The sequence below is a fragment of the Poecile atricapillus genome, chromosome 4, assembly GCF_030490865.1.
Source record: "Poecile atricapillus isolate bPoeAtr1 chromosome 4, bPoeAtr1.hap1, whole genome shotgun sequence".
NCBI classification, from domain to species: domain Eukaryota; kingdom Metazoa; phylum Chordata; class Aves; order Passeriformes; family Paridae; genus Poecile; species Poecile atricapillus.
Genome location: NC_081252.1, coordinates 67,646,469 through 67,662,676, shown reverse-complemented (window position 1 = coordinate 67,662,676; position 16,208 = coordinate 67,646,469). Strand labels below are relative to the sequence as shown.

Genomic DNA, 16,208 nt, shown 5'->3' with positions numbered 1-16,208 from the left:
TCCAATTTCAGCCTGCCTTGCATGAGCTTTGTGGGCGGTGCTGTCTGCGTGGTTCTGAGGGATGGTTGCACAGAGACATTATGCCAAAAGAGCCCTACGTTATGTGGACACAGCGGGCGAGCGGGCGGCGGCCCCTAACGCGGAGCTTTGCCGAAAACATCCCCTCAAGCCTCTTCCCTGAGCGGTGCGGCCCCTTTAAGGCGTCACGTGGCTCTTGGGCGGGACTGTAGTCCCCTGACCGGGGTGGTAACGCTGGCCGGCGCGGCTAACGGCACACCGGAGGACTCCAACTCCCAGCAGCCTCCGCGGGGACGCATGAGATCATCCGCCGCGCCCAGGCGGGGGTCGCGATGCACGCTGGGAGCTGTAGTCCGCTATCAGTACCGGTGGTAGGTTATGGCGAGGCTCAGAACTACGCCTCCCAGCGTGCTGCGCGCGGCGGGTTCCCGTCAGCGCCGAGGGGGAGCCCCCCAACGTAAAGGGGGATCACTTTCCCCTTGTGTCCGCCATATTGGACGGTAACTCTGCCCAGCGGCGCCGGGGCCGAGCGAGTCCCCGTGGCCGTGACAGCCCCGCTTCGCCCGCGCCGCCCGGGGAGCCCCGGACCCTCCCGGCCCTGCCCGGCCTCGCCACCCCCGGGCACCTGGCGCGACCCCGCGCCCCTTCCCCCCACCTCCTCCTCCTCCCCGGCGCTCCCTCCTCCCGTGCCCGGGTGTCAGCACCATGAGTCCGGCCGACGCCAAGCGCGGAGCGAAGCGCCGGAAGAACAAGCGGGGCGGCGGCCTCGGCAGCACCGGCGGGCCGGGACCCAGCGGCGGCACCGGCGGGCTGGGCAAGGCCGGGGGTGCGGCGGCAGCGGCCCCCGCCCCGCCGGCCGCTGTGGGCGCCCTGCTGACAGCTCCGGGCGGCGGCAGCGGAGCCCCGGGCGGCACCGGGGCCGCGGCGGGACACGGCGAGGTGAGCGGGGCCGGGGTGGCTGCGGTGATACCGCACACCCGCGGTGGCGGCCGGGGGGCTGCGCCGCGACATCCCCCCGGCCCGCTCGGGCCCCGGGGGGGGAGGGTCTCGGGGCTGGGCCCCGGGGCTGCGGGGAGGGGGCGGCGGGGCTGGGCAGCGTCCTCAGCTCCCCACCCTTTGTGGGGGAAGGGCCGCGCTGGCTGCGAGGGCCGTGTCGTCCTGGGGTTTGTCCTGAAATCAGCTTCAGCGTCCCCATCTGCGGGCTCTCACCTTAATGGAGTAGCTGTAAGAAATAGGCGGGCAGGCCTTGAGAAAGCATAAAGACACCTGTATTTTTTTTAATTTTTTTAAAATTTTTTTTTTTTACCATTACGCCGTTTTTGCATTGGCCAACTTCGTTGTTAAGTATAGGAGGTTCCTTGTAGCTTGGGCTGTGGTTGGCACTCTGGTGCCTTGGCATAATTCAGAACTGTTACAGTATTTCATATTACGGTGAAATTTATTTGGAACAGATTGTGTGGTGTAACTGATTTTTTTTTTTCCCAAGAAAAAATACTCAAAGATTAAGCCCTTAAAAAGGTGTCCTATCAGTTTAAGTAGCAAAAGAGCAAATAAGTTCATGTTCCTTTCTCTTGTAAAGGTTGCCTCAAGTTTTTTGTTATCAACACAGAGCTTGTGTTCAGGTATCATATTTACAGCAGCATTTCCTGCTGACAGCATCTTCAGACTTCTATGTGCATGTCATACCACCTGCTCTGTTTCCTCTTGCTCTCATGAACTTGTTGAGCATATGAAAGGAAAGTTAAAGAATTTACTTTTGTGATGTAGCATGTCTGAAATAATATATACTTGTAATGATATAACAAATGGGTTTCTTTTGTTCTCCCTATAGTTTTGAGCCCATCTATTTTGCTGGGTCAACAATCAATGTGGTGATTGTAGGTTGACTTTTTTTCCCCTTGTCCTTAAAACTTGGGTTCATACACTTTCATACTTGTCTACCATACTTTAGATTAACTGTTTCTGTATGTCTGTTCTAATCTGATACTTAACTTCACGCATAATTTCCTTTTGGGACAGTAGTCTATATGGGCCTTATATATCCAGAAGAATGATATGCCTAATGACAAAGAGGGGTGCAGGTTTTTCTTCTGCAACTTTGCAAGTCATCAGTCAACGCTGTTCTAACTAAACCTGTAGCAAGAAGATGCATCTTGTTTTGTTTTATGTCTTAGATCATAAGCCTTTACAGGTTCAGGTTTGTAGATTGTTAAACATCATCATGCCAAGGGAAATAAAACCAGCAATGAAGTGATGCTCAGAATGGGACATTGATGTGGCTCCACTACCCCCAGTATTTTGATGTTTCTGGCTTGTGGTTATGTTTAGTCTTGAACTTTGGTTCTCATCAGACTGTATGGGATCTTTCTGAAATTTATCTTTAAAGTCAAAATAATTGCTAGTCTACCTATTTTGTGTTCCTTTGTCTTTCAGACAAGGTAGTTCCTAATAAAATTTGTCAGTCTCTCCGAAAGTGTGTTATGTCTTGAAAATTAAATAGTCTTTCAGCACTAAATTTTTGGGAGAATACATCTGTCTATTGCACTTGCTTATATGTTATTTGTACTTTTGTAAGTGTACACAACATGTGACAATGCATTTGTAACTTTCTCTTCCTTGATCTTTTTTTTGGCGTCTACTCTTAGATTTGTATGCAATTTGCTGAATGTTTCCATTTCACTTTGTAGTGTGGTACAAGTGGTTCTGAAGGCTTATTGGCAGTGGGGAGTTAAGTCAGTTAAACAAACAGATCAGTTAGTTAAACCTGCAGCAGAGACCTTGATCAATTAAACAGTAAGCATATTGGAATGAGATTTTGAGGACAGATAAATTCTTGTGCTCAGCTTTTTGAAAGATAAATGCTTATACCCCATAATACTCCTTTAAAGTTGGTGTTGCTTTGCCCATAGTGGTTTCAGTGACCTCTTTCTTGACACTTTTAATAGCTTTCCAATGGTTATGACATGAAATTTGCCACTACTTAGAAATTCACTGATAATTTTGCTGCAAAGGTGAAATCATAAAGCGTCATTGCATGACTCTTGCTGATGTGAAAATAGGATCACCCTAATACTGTGTAAAAATCTGATAGTTTAGGGTACATGGTCAATACAAGACTTGGTTTTTTGAGTGAAAAACTAGTAGATATTTTTTCTGGATGAAGTTGAGAAAGAAAACTGTATTTTATATGACAGATCACTTCTAAATTAGGTTTGTTTTGGCTGGATGGAGAGTAAGCAAGACACTAATAGCTGTAAAATAGTTACCAGATTTGCTTTACTTTCATCTTACCTGGAATAATGTGAAATTCCCTTTGGTGAGTAAAAGAAATCATCAGCTAGTTCTCTGTTGAACAAACTTAAATGTTTAATCTTTGAAAAGATGTGAAATATAACCATCAGCACCCCCCATGAATTTAGTGTTTGCTGCACAGCATAGTGTGTTCTACTTGTTCTCATGTTTTCATTGTCCTCATGTAGTTTCCGGCTCTTGTCACCTACCTGGTTTTAGGGCAGCCATTCTGGATGGGGTGGGCATATTCTTCTAGTAGTGTTCTGTTAGGTGTTTCTTTTTTGTCTAAAAGAATGAAGCAGCATGTAAAGAAATGAGCTTGTGTGTGGTCCACGTCCTTGTATGTCAATAATTGTTCAAAATAATATATACTTTGAACCTGCTTTATAAAACAGGTTGACTGTAGTTTAAAAATGAATGTATTTATGGTTCAGACTAAAAGCTCATGTGCCAGTACTGAAATTCTAGCTAACCCTGTTAGAGCTAACAAATAAATTTGAATCGAGGTTTTTATACATGTTATCTGGAGGATTTTTTTAGGACTGTAGGCTAAATTCTGCATTGGAGTGCATGCTAAGTCTTGTTCTGGATGCAAGTGGGCAACTCCTAATGGAATCTTCCTGGAAGGTATGTTATTCCATACACATGCTTTATAGCATCTGAGTTCGTCCTCTGAAGAACTGTCAGATGTTTTGGAGTGCTAGTGAAATTAAGTGTGCTTTGGCAGTGTATCATTGCAAGGGAGTCTCAGTTTTGAAAACCTGTAACTGTGTCAACTTTAACTGGAAATGAAGTCACTTAGTTGTCCAGTGCTGCTGCATGACTTCTCTAGGATTTTTTCTTTTTAATATGCTTATTTATAGAAATAGATCTTGCTTTCTGTTATATTTTGGTTTTAATTCAGCAATGCATTGCATCAGGCTTTCTTAATTTGATCCTGTACATTTTTGACAGACAGTTGGATTATTGATGTTATGAGAGGCATTTGATTAACTCAAGCAATTACTGCATAATTCATACATAGACTATAGCAAAATTGGCTATTTGTTAGTATGTTCAGGTATTTTGGAGTGAAGACTGGTATGTCAGTAGCTGATCAACTACAGAAATACTTTTTGTTACAGGCCTGACCAATTATTTCCTTATCAAAGGAAATAATTTAGTAGGCATTTTACAATTCTGTTGCATTTTTCTAAGTATTGTATGTCAAGTGTAGTAATGTATTGAATCTTCTTGCATTTGAGAGCTGGCTTAGAATTTCATAAAGTACTTCAGCAGATTTTTTTTTATTATGGGGTACTGCTTTTTAAATGGAGATTCTATACGTAGCAGAATGTACACTGCCAGTTTCTTTAGCAGCTTTGTAGCTCATTGTGTTTTAGTGATATTTGTGTTTGATTTGTGATTTTGGATTTTCCCTGTTCACTCTTCCCCTTCCATGATTCAAACAATCAAAAGGAAGGAAACATTCAAAAGAGGAGCTTTGTCAGGAGCTCAGAAGTTCAGCAAATAGCTAGCTCTTGTGCTTTTATGTAGGGCCTCCTCCCCTCCTCCTCCTCTCCAAAAGCAAACTTATTTTGGCCAATTTTTGTCAAGGCTCAGGTAAACTAGATTAGCTCCAATTAATAAAACAGAAATATAACCTCTGCTCTTCAGGCTGAGGCAGCAAGTACTTAGAAACACCCTTAACACTGACTTGAAGAAAAAACAAGCCTTTGTGACAGTGAGGAAGTAAATTTGTTCCTCTGATTAAAGGTAGTCTGTTTTTTTTTTTAATAGGCATGCAGTGCCTGCCCTGAAGAGCTTATGCTCTGCTTTTTTTTTTTAATAAAAGGAGGCAGAATGGGATAAAACTATTAGGATTTGCTTTAGATGGTATGGTTGAGTTAGCTTGCTAATTTAGAAGCAGTCTAAATGGAATATTTCAAACTTTAAAACAAGCTTAGTGGTTGCATAACATTCACATTATTAGCTCTTTCATAGCTTCTTCCCATGCTCAGTTAAGGCATTTTTCAGCTAATAGACCTGACACCAGAAGCACATATACCAGTGATTGGGTCAGATCTCATAATGCTGCTCCTGGGAAGTGTGTGCCTGTGTGTACTCATGACCTTGACGTATATCCAATCCCTGAGCATTCCATTTCTCCTGCACCTGCAAAATCATGGTCAACTGATAATGAGAATAATCAGTTGTGAATTGTGAAATTAAATGTTCCAAAAGTGTGTCCCAAAAAATGGCATCTGTTTCAGCGGTATAATCCATATAAGCTAAGGATCCTCCTTTGGATTTGTTAGGAGACATTCAGTTCCAGGTGTGAAGGCAGAGGATTTTTTTCCCATGCTGTATTTGTTGCAAAATGTGAGAGATTGAGGGAAAGAAATTATTTACTCTAAAAAAACATAGTGACTCCCTTCCCCTCTTCCCTTTTGTTTCCTGACTGGAAGCAAAACCTTGATTTAATTTGTAACTAGATTAGTTTGAAAAATTAGTTCTGAAATAGGTGTATATTGATGAGAATATTCAGGGTTCTTGTCCAGTTCGTCTCTTCCAAGTTTCTTGATTGAAACAGTAGCTGAAGCTTTATTTTAGTATTTAATATGACATTACTTTCTTGGTGATGGCATTTGTCTTGTTATGGTGGTATCCCATCTCGGGGATGTCTTTGGCACTTTTCTCCTTTGCAGTGAGAGATCCAGTCAGCCTCTCTTCTGGCCTGGCAAGGAGAGCTGAGTGGATGTGGGAATTCAGTTTGGTGGTGCTTGGTGCCTATGAGACTAATTTTTAGACCCTGATACGTGTGTTGAGCAAGGGTGGTCCTGAACAAATACAGATCTACTGAAGATATATTGTGGAGAAGTGATTGGAGAAATAACTGGGAAGTCAGCTTGCTTTGTTTAGGACGTACAGAACTTTATAGATGTGCTTGGCAGTGTTCCGGGTTCGTATGGGTCTGAGTAATCAAAGAAAGTTTCATGTTTATTGGGGCTTCTTGACTGATGGGAAAGGAGGTCATATATCCTGTTTTATTAAGGTAATGGAAACAATCCCTACAATTTCCTCTTTTTTTAATTTTTTTTTTTTTTAATTTTAACTGTGACAGGTAGCTGTGGGCTGGTCTGTTTTGAGAAAGAATATTCTATATGTGGAATTTTCCTAGGCTAATTAGACATAATGAAACATTTGACTTAAATGTCTAGAAGAATACTGTAGTTCAGTTCTTTCTTTGTTGCAGATGAAGAGTTCAATGGGGAAACAACATTTATGATCTTACTCTTAATTACATGAACTGCCCAAATTGAGGCATTTCTGAGAATACAGTAGAATAAGTATGTTTTTGGTTTTTTTTATATAACAGTTACTTAATTTTGTGTTGTAAATATTCAAGGCAGCCTATGACATTACTAACCTTCACCTTCTCACCTGTGAGGAAACACACCAGAAATACTATTCAAGATACATCTGAGCAACATAGCATTTACCTGAGGTAAATATTTTTTCCTAAATATTTTCTTGTTATTTACTTTTTTAAATAGAGAATGTACAGCTGCTTTACTGATGCAGAAGTAAATCCAGGCACTGTTTTACCAAGTGGATTTTAGGGGGAAAATTAATGGGGCTGCCTGTGAGCCTCTTCTAAGCTGTTCAACTGAAGGTGTTCATGTTGGACTGGTGATAGCACTGGTGAAAAACTTCCTTGGGGTGGAAACTTTAACCATGTTATTAAATAATCCCTTCTTTTGCAAAAGCCACAGAAGTAGTTCTCTCTTAGAATCTTAGAATTCCTAGTATCTCGAAATTCCTAGGAATGGTAGTACCCACTCAAGCGTCTGAGAGGAAGGCATTCCTTTCTGCATCAGTCTCTGGAGCAGCCATCTCTCTCCACCCTTTATTAAAGGAAGCCTGGGGAGATTTTGGTACAAACTTAAGTGCCTGAAGCCAGGTAAAGTGAAAAACCTGTGTAGGAGGCCATGCTTAGCCTCTTCCTCCATACTCAGTTATGGTTTCTTCCTCTTAAAAAAACAAAAGAAGTTGGAGCTCAGGTAGTTTTTGATACATGCCCCCTTGAGTCATATCTTGAAGAGTAACTTTGCTCATTTATAAGGAGGAAACAAAAGATTTACTTCATTGTACATTTTTCAGGAGAAAATCTATGTGCTTCCATGAACTATTCCTGTGCATAGTCTCTCCTCCTCTTGCCTAGGGGAACAAACCACAATAGGTGGTAGGTGGCTCTGTGTTGTTTTTTTATGGAACATCCCAAAGTCCACATGAACAGTAGATCTTTATGTTAGTCCTCCTTTCATACACTAATCTGTTGAACTGGCTTATAGTAGCTTTGACAGGTGGTTACTTGCGAAGGATGTTAAAAACATAAGACCACAATCATCCAGGTAAATTAAATTTTTACAAGGTCACAAAAGTAATTATTTTGAAGTCCAGAGCTGTGGACTTCCTTGCCTGGATCTTGAACAAACTTGACACTTAAGGCATCTGGACTTCAGGGCTTCTCTTATGGACTCATACTCCTCTTAGAATGTGGCTGTGGGAAGTAAATTTATTTGTGGTCCAGGAGGGGCCACAATAGGCAGTGAGGACTAATTTCTGGGAGGGTTCATGGATGGCAGCTGCTCTTAGGAAAAAACTGCTGGTTTGTTGAGTTTTGGGGTTTTTTTTTTTGGTTTTTTTTTTTTTTTCTTTAAGTGATTTGGCAGCAGTTCAGTGGTTTGTGTTAAGCTGCAGACAGATGGAGGATGTGATCAGCTGTTGGGGCAGTGTTTGCTGCTCTAAATAGCTGTTTCTTGTCATCTCTGAGGAACGGTAGCAGGCTGGATAGAAGCGTCTGGCTGGTAGCACAGGGGACTTCGCTGTTCTAGATGTAAATTTTCAGATGCCTGTCTTTATTCTTCTAGATGTTAATTATGCCTACAATACCAAAAGTGTTTAGTCATGGCTTACATTGCAATGTCAGCTTTGCTCACTTTGATTTCTAAGTCAGTTGTTGCTCTTTTTGGGAATAGTAGTTTCTCTACTTAAAGCAAGACCAAACTGTGCAGAGAATGGGCAGTGTTTGGTTTATGTCACAAACTTATACATGTGCTCTCAACATGAACTTTCTAAAGATGGGGTATTAACATATGCATGCATCACTAGAGTATAAAACTCTAGTGACTGATATCTGTTTATTAACTAATATATGAATGATAAGTTAGCTGTAGTAATTAAATCTAGTCGTTGTCCTTTAAAAATGTAATGGGCTCCATGGACCCACAACTATTTGTAATTTTCTGAATTAAGAAGAGAAACACTGGCAACTGAAGTCTGCTCAGAGGGTTTTACTACTTAGACTTCTGTGGACAACAGTTAATTAATTATGTTTTTGTGTAGTTATCTTTTTACTTCTCCCTTAAGGTTTCATCTCCTTTAGGAAATCTGCAGGCATAGCTGAAGTAACCCCTGAAATTAGTCCTTAGGAAGAGTTCTGGAAGGTAAGGAGCAGAGTAGTAGGCATGTTTCTCTACAGCATCAGAAGCTGAAGCAGGTTTTACAGTATCAGGCATCTCAGTTACAACACTCGTAAAGCTATTGAGAAGGGGGGAAATGCATATGGTATGCTGTGTTAGGACCATCTAACTCCTGAGCCAGCTTTTATCAAAAATTGGTCATCTAAGCTAATATATGATCTGGATTTATGGTACTAATCTGCCTCTCAGGTAGGCTTAGCACAGCTGGCTGCTGCCAGAGCTAGTGCAGCATAACTCAGTGTTAGTGTTGAGCTCTGCCCACAGCAATCATTTAGGAGCTCTAAGCATGGATATTTGCCAGCTAGACTGACATCTGAGCAAGACCCTGAAGCAGCATCTTTTTATGTAAGAAAACACTGCTTTCTTGGGGACTGGTATTTTTTGGTCTGCTTTTATTCTCCTCATAGGTCAGAAGAAACAGGTGGCAGTTATAAGTTCGGTAAGTTAACAGAAGTCTGTGGGTAGTGAATGAGGGTGTGGTCTTTGGAAGGATAGAATAAGACTAAAATGTTGGGGTTTTTTTCTCCTTTTGGATGAAGTAGGAGATAATGTGAATGAAGGGAGAAAGCTGTAAAAGAGCAGGTGTTACTGATGGTACATTAAATATGCTTGGCCTTTTTAAATGGGCAAGTGAGTTCAAGAGAGAAAGACAGACTGTTGAATGCACTAGCTAAGCATGGCATGATGTAGACTTGTGTTTTGAATTTGACTAAGAAGTTTTGGTCATGTGCCTCAGGTTTTGAATGTCTGTCATGATACCAGGATTGTAAAGTGAGGGAAGGAAAAGAAGGCTGTCAATTGAATCATTTTCCTGAAAGCAGTCTGTTAATTGATGCAAGCCATGACTCTAAAGTCTGTGTATTAGGGGATATCTCATTATGTATAGTGTTGAAATATGTTGGAAACCATATTAAATGTAATGCACATGTAGTATTGAAAAGTGCTGTAATACTCTACCTTGACTACTCCTGCTTTCAGCTTTGTGCTGTCAAACTGCATCAATGATGGCTCCTTAGAAGTAAAAGATGTGGCTTTAGGCAGGGGTGCCAGACTTGAATACACTCTGCCACCCACTTCTTTCTTTCAGGCTCTTTTCAGAGAGAGAGAACTAGTACAAACAGCTATATGTTGATGTGGTTGAAGTCAGTGCACTAACTGTGGGCACTGCAAACTTTGATTTCTTCTGTATTTTGGGACTAAAATAATAAAGATTTTAAACTAAGATTTTTTTTTTTTTTTTTTTAATGCCAAAGCTTGTTTTCTGGTTTTTGGTGGTGAGGTGGTTTTGGGTTTGTTTCTTTCTTTCACTATGTGCAAAACGTAAACTTTAGCTCTCAGAGCAGCAGTCTTCCTAAGCTAGGAAGGTGATGATACTGTTGAATTGTACACAGAATTACTGAACGTGGACGGGACCACTGATGGGGTCATCTGGTCCAACCTGTCAGCTCAAGTAGGGTCTTCCTAGAGCACATTGCACCAGATGGTTTCTAGACAGTTCTCGAATATCTCCAGTGAGGAAGAATCCAGAGTGTCTCTGGGCAGTCTGTTCCAGGGCTCAGTCCCCTGCTTAGTGAGGAAGTTCTTTCCTATGTTCAGGTGGAACTTACTGTGCACGTTTCCACCTCTTGCTTCGTCCTGTTGCCTTGCGCCACTGAGTAGAGCCTAGCTCCATGTGATTGACGCCCTCCTTTCAGATGCTTATGGACATTGGGAAGATGTACTCTCTGTCTTCTCTTCCTCTTGAGGCTGAACAGGTAGTTCAGATACTTCTAATACTAGGTGGTTTTTTCCACTGAGATTGGTAGTTTAATTTAAAAATGCCTTGAGTAAAATGTTGTCATAGGCAGACTTTTGTTAGTTTATAAATATTAACAGAAATTAAGGATAACCATATTAAACTTAACAATTGACTATTTTAAATATGTTGTAGGGAATATTTCACTGAGATAGATATGATGCTCTGAATTTGGATAACACTAATGGCAATGCAAGCCTAGAGACACTTTTGTGGACAGAGGCATGAGTGACAGTGTGTGTGTGCACATACTCAGGCTTTTTGAAACATGGTGTTTTTGAATGTTAAAGAGATTGCTATGTAAGTGTAGGAATGAAGTAAATAGTTTGGATGTGTGCATGGAAATTAATTTTGAGTAGGAGAACATACATATATGTGGGCTACCAATGGACAAAGAAGTGCCTGACTAAATGTTTAAAGGTTCTTTGCCACACAGTGTCTCATCGTGAAGCCAGTCATTGGGAACAGAAGAGTTCACCTTAAAAAGCAGTTCTGAGCCACAGTATGGTTCTGCCAGCCTTTAGTGTTTAATTGGTGTGGAGTTAATGACCAAAAGATTTCTTAATTGCCATAATGCTTCCAGGCTGCTTATCTTCAATAAGCTGCTGCCACAACAGATGGCAAGCTAGTGGTTTAGCTGAGGTTCACCAGAAGTTTTTCACAATTTTGTTTTAATGGCTTTAACTTATCTATGTGGCTGTAGCTAATGTGTAGTTGAAACCCAAGTCTTCACTAGAATAGGCTTCAGATGAATTAAGGTTTTAGTTAGTCACCCAGCAAGAGATAGCATTTTACTGTCAAAGTAAAACTTTGTAGTTTTATCTGTGTAATCATCTTTATTTTATGTTCACATTTTTTCCTGGCTACTTCCAAGATTTGTCTTCACTATACTGTCATTCTCCACTTCTTTTCAGGAAGTCTGCAGGGAATTGGACTGGTGTCTGCTGTGATTTGAGACAGCTTGCAGCAGCAGCCTGAAGCTGGCTAGGTTGCTTTTTTTTTAGCATCATAAGAGTCTGAACCACAAGAGTAAGAGTGGACAAAGTTAAAGTTCCATAATTTTTAGATATAAAACAAGGCTTTCAGAAGCCTTAAGAAGGCTTTTCTTATGCTTTCAAAGGAAAAAAAATACAATTACTTTTCTGTCTGGAAAACAGGCGGCCATACTTATACAGTATCCACTAGTTACAGATTTGAAACCTTATGTAGGAGGATATGGAACTTTGTACTGAGAAACATTGCATAGTAACTAAGTTAAATATTAATTATTTAATGTTTTTGGAAGTGCTGTCATTGGTGACCTAGCTTACTGCTTTTCAGAATTATGTGGAAATTATGATAATCACACATTGAATATTCTTTAGACTGGTTGTATGTTTTTTGTAAGCTTGATGGCTGTATCTTAAAAAATTAAGAGGAACATTCTTCTATCAATATTTAAATAATTCTGAGGCTATGTTTTTATTTTTGTTCAGGTGAAAAATCTAATGACTGTGTAAGGTTTAGGGGATTGTGCTGATCCTTTGAAATTTGTTAAAACATTGCTAGAAATGCCCTGTGATAATTTATTCTTTAAGTAGAATGTTCAGGCAGAAATCTGAATGTGTGCTTGCCTTTGTGGCTTTTAACTAAGGTTGCAGAAATGAGGATTCGTCTAAATGTGAAGCCGGTTTTGAATCAAACTTTGAAGTCAGTGGGTTGCACTTGGTGTTACCTGTTGGTGAGATTGGCTCATCCTCTCAGTCAATAAGATGTTACTGATGATTTGATAGCTAAGCTGCAGAAGTTCATGGTAATCTGTGTCTCCTCTGCTAAAGCCTAGAGGATCCTAACTAGTGTTAGACCTCCTTTGTACCAAAAACACTAAAAAAAAAAAAAAAAACCCCACAAAAAAACCCAAAAAACCCAAAGAAATTTACTCCCAAACCTGTTTATATTTGTGATAGTCCTGAGAAGATCAACATCCTTATGAAGAGCTTTTTCCATGAAGTCTTAACTTGTGAAGTAGTGTATAAATAAATAGTGTACAATGTTACAAAATGGAGGATACAGAGTCACATTGTCAATTATGTTTAAAAAGACCTCTGAGATAATGGAGTTCAGCCTTGACTGATCACCACCATGTCAACTAAACCATAGCACTGAGTGCCATGTCTAGTCATTTCTCGAACACCTTCAGGGATGGTGACTCTACCATTTCCATGGGCAGTCCATTCCAATGTTTAACAACTGTTTTCACAATGAAATTCCTTGTAATGTCCAACCTAAAACCTCCCCTGGCACAGCTTGAGGCCATTTCCTCTTGTCTTGTTGCTGATTCCCTGGGAGAAGAGACTGATACTCAGCTGGCTGCAGCCTCCTGACAGGGAGTTGTAGAAAGCCATCATGTCACCTCCAAGCCTCCTTTTCTTCAGACTAAACACCCCCAGCACCCTCAGTCACTCATCATGGGATTTACCTTCTAGACCCCTCACCAGCTCAGTGTCCCTTCTCTGGACCTCAGTGACATCCTTACAGTGAGTGGCAGAGAACTGAACACCAGGACTTGAGGCGAGGCCTCCTCAGCAGTGCTGAGGGTGACAGTCACTGCCCTGCTCCTGCTGCCCACACTGACTGGTGTGCCCAGCTGACCCAGGCCAGGAGCCATTGGCCTTCTTGGCCACCTGGGCACACCTGGCTCGTGTCCAGCCACTCTCAATCAGCACCCCCAGGTCCTTTTCCACCGGGCCCTTTCCAGCCACTCTGCCCCAGCCTGTAGCGCTGCAGGGGTTGTTGTGACCCGGGGCAGGACCTGGCACTTGGCCTTGCTGAACCTCAGACCCCTGGGCCCACTGATCCAGCCTGTCCAGATTCCTCTGCAGAGTCTTCCTCACCTCCAGCAGATCAACATTCCCACTCCAACCCTTGGTATGTGAGGAATTGTCCTAATATTAAAAAATAATTCCTGAATAATTGTATTTTTACGTTTTAATTGTTCTCCCAAGTTAGGGATGAATTTGTCTGATGGAAAAAAAAATTCTGTGGTTTCTTTGTTACTCGCGTATTTCCTTGTTTTTATAACAGGAAGTTAGTCTTCACTGTTTTATTTTGCTTGCAAAAATCCTGCCTCTGACACTTCTGCCACAAATATATTCTTTGTATAGTTAGCTTGAGTAGTTTAACTTTCTGAAGTTACAGGCCAAGTTTTCTTAGTGTTGGTATTAACTCATGATCAACAAAAAATAGTTGATGTAATGGACTGCCTTTTTTGATGCTTTTAAGACTTTATTTATGGCTAGAAATTATCCTTGTCTTAATTTTTTAACCAAAATGGGTATTGTGTGAGGTGATGTTTGTGACATGAGAGAGTTTGCACAGCTATAGCAGTAATCTGTTAATGAGTGTTACTACATGATCAGAAAAGTGTTAAGTCTGATGATTATTTCTTTTGTAGGTGTCTCTGCTTAGTGGGCTTTAATGGGAGTTTAGTGGAGCACAAATCCCTGTCTTTAAAGCATGAAAGGATCATTGGAAGATGTCGTTCTGGCACCTGTTGTGCCTGCCCTTCTGATATGCTGTTGGGATTCTTTTCCTCTAAAGCAAAATTTGACTGACAGTATTGAAGAGGAAGGATGTTTGTAACTCCTCTTCATGGAAAACCAGTCCGTGTGGTCAGATCTCCTGAACTAGTTGGCCTGGCTAGTTGGAAATTATACTGGATAGGCTTACAACTCCACTATATTGACATAAATTGGGGTGGGAGAGGCAGAAAGGATGTGTGTCCCACTGCTGCTGTGTGGATTTATCCTTCTAACTTGGCTTTTTTTTCCATTTTCCTGCTTTCACGCTTTTACTTGTGCATTTGTGAGAGAGAGTATGTGTGTGGGTAACTGATGAGCAGGCACTGAGCAGGCAGGTAGTCTGACCACCATGGTGTATCAGAAGCTGGGTAGTTCCCAGGGGAGTTGAGCTTTTTGGCCCTGTTTTCCCTTCTGTGAATCATTTTAGGTAGAATCCACTAATTCTTGAGCTTTTCATCTTCTTTTAAAATATTAAACCACATTAGTATTTGTAATTATGTACCTTGATACATATTAAAAGATGGATGATTTGTCTGCAGAATACCACTGATTTTCTTTAAGATCGTTTTATGTTGTGTTTTTTTTGTTGATATTTTTTGTTGTTGTTTTGGGGGTTTTAATTTCACTCTAGGAAGTAGACAAAAATCCAAGCAGCCATCTTTGTAAACTAGCTTCTTAAATCTGACACCAAAATTGTTTGTAATATTCCAGAATCTCTTATCAGTCCTCTAAAGTCTTAACTTCAAGGTTTTTCCATGCTTATTTTTATCTCATTCATCTGTCTTCTGGCCAGTGGAGACAATACTGATGCTGCTTTTCTTACTTGTTTGTTTAACCTGCTCTTAAAATTACTTATGTGATGGAGACTCCACAACTTCACCAAACAGCCTATTACTCTTAACTACTTTGCTGTTAATTTTCTATTGCATAGAGTTCTCCCAAAATTCAAACATTCTGTTTGCTTTGGATAGAGAGAACTGACTCTTCCTCTCTCTTTAGTATTCTGGTCTGTAAGGTTGGTGTCCACAGCTCTGTCAGCCTTTCCTGGTAGGTATATTGTCTGTGTCTGGTGGTAGTTCTGTTGTGGCTTTTCTCCAGCTGTTCCTGTCTGGCTGGAAGACCTGTGTTCAGAATGAGTTGCAGTAGTCCCTCTGAGACTTACTGGAGCAATATTAGGTGAAAGGATTATGTCCTGTGTCATATAAGCTATGCATCCCAAGGTGGCATTAGTTTTTTCCATCAGTCTGACCTTATTGACTCCTCTTTTGCATATACTCACTTAGATCTATTTTGAAATTCATGGTAATTGTCAAGATCTTGCTATTTAATTTGGTCGTGAGAAAGTTTCAGTACTGAAGGCTGTCAAAGACATTAATCAAGTAAATCATGACATTTATTCTTCCTTCCCTGTGTAAATATTTCACTGAAGAAAGTTTTACTGGTTTGATATAACCAAGGTGGCTGTTCCTCCTGTCTATATCATCTAAGTGCTTAAATAGATTGTTTGAGTATATTTAATTTTTCTGGGAACTGAAGACAATCCATTCCTCAGGTGTTTCTACCTTCACTATCCTTTTTTTCTCCCTCAGTTTTTGGGGTTTTGTAAATTATTTTTTTTGGGTGGAGGGTTGGGTTTTATTTGAGGAGTGAGGTTGTTTCTTTGTTTTAAAAAGAGGGTTAAATAGTTCACATTTTTCTAAGCTTCTGATTATCTAAGACATCTTCCATCGGTTTTCAAAGACAAGATTATTGATTTTGAGGTGGCTCAAAGGATTTCCTGAGGAAGTTTCTTGAATGCTATCAGATCTAGCCTACTTGGAAAAAAATATAAGTGTGGCTCTTTCCAATAGTCAGGTGATTTCTGGGTGGATATTTTTACTCATTTACTTGGGCTAATTGCGCTCGTCATCTGCTTGTATTTGATCTCTTTGGTGAGGACTTGATCTTCATCCATGTGTTTTCTCTCTTCATTCAGTAATGAAGAAATTCTAGTAGTAGTAGTATACTGATAGAATGATT

At 40.9% G+C, this 16,208-nt stretch overlaps 1 protein-coding gene across 2 annotated transcripts in view; it reads left to right on the top strand.

Annotated features, from left to right (window-relative positions):
• Positions 1 to 414: 414 nt before the first annotated feature.
• Positions 415 to 16,208, top strand: part of FAM193A (family with sequence similarity 193 member A) — a 77,600-nt gene continuing 61,806 nt past the window's right edge. For both annotated transcript variants that reach the window (XM_058838093.1, XM_058838092.1), the window contains exon 1: positions 415 to 957. In XM_058838093.1, the coding sequence (XP_058694076.1) occupies positions 724 to 957 (234 nt within the window). In that variant the 5' untranslated portion in view covers positions 415 to 723. The remainder of the gene's footprint in view (positions 958 to 16,208) is intronic.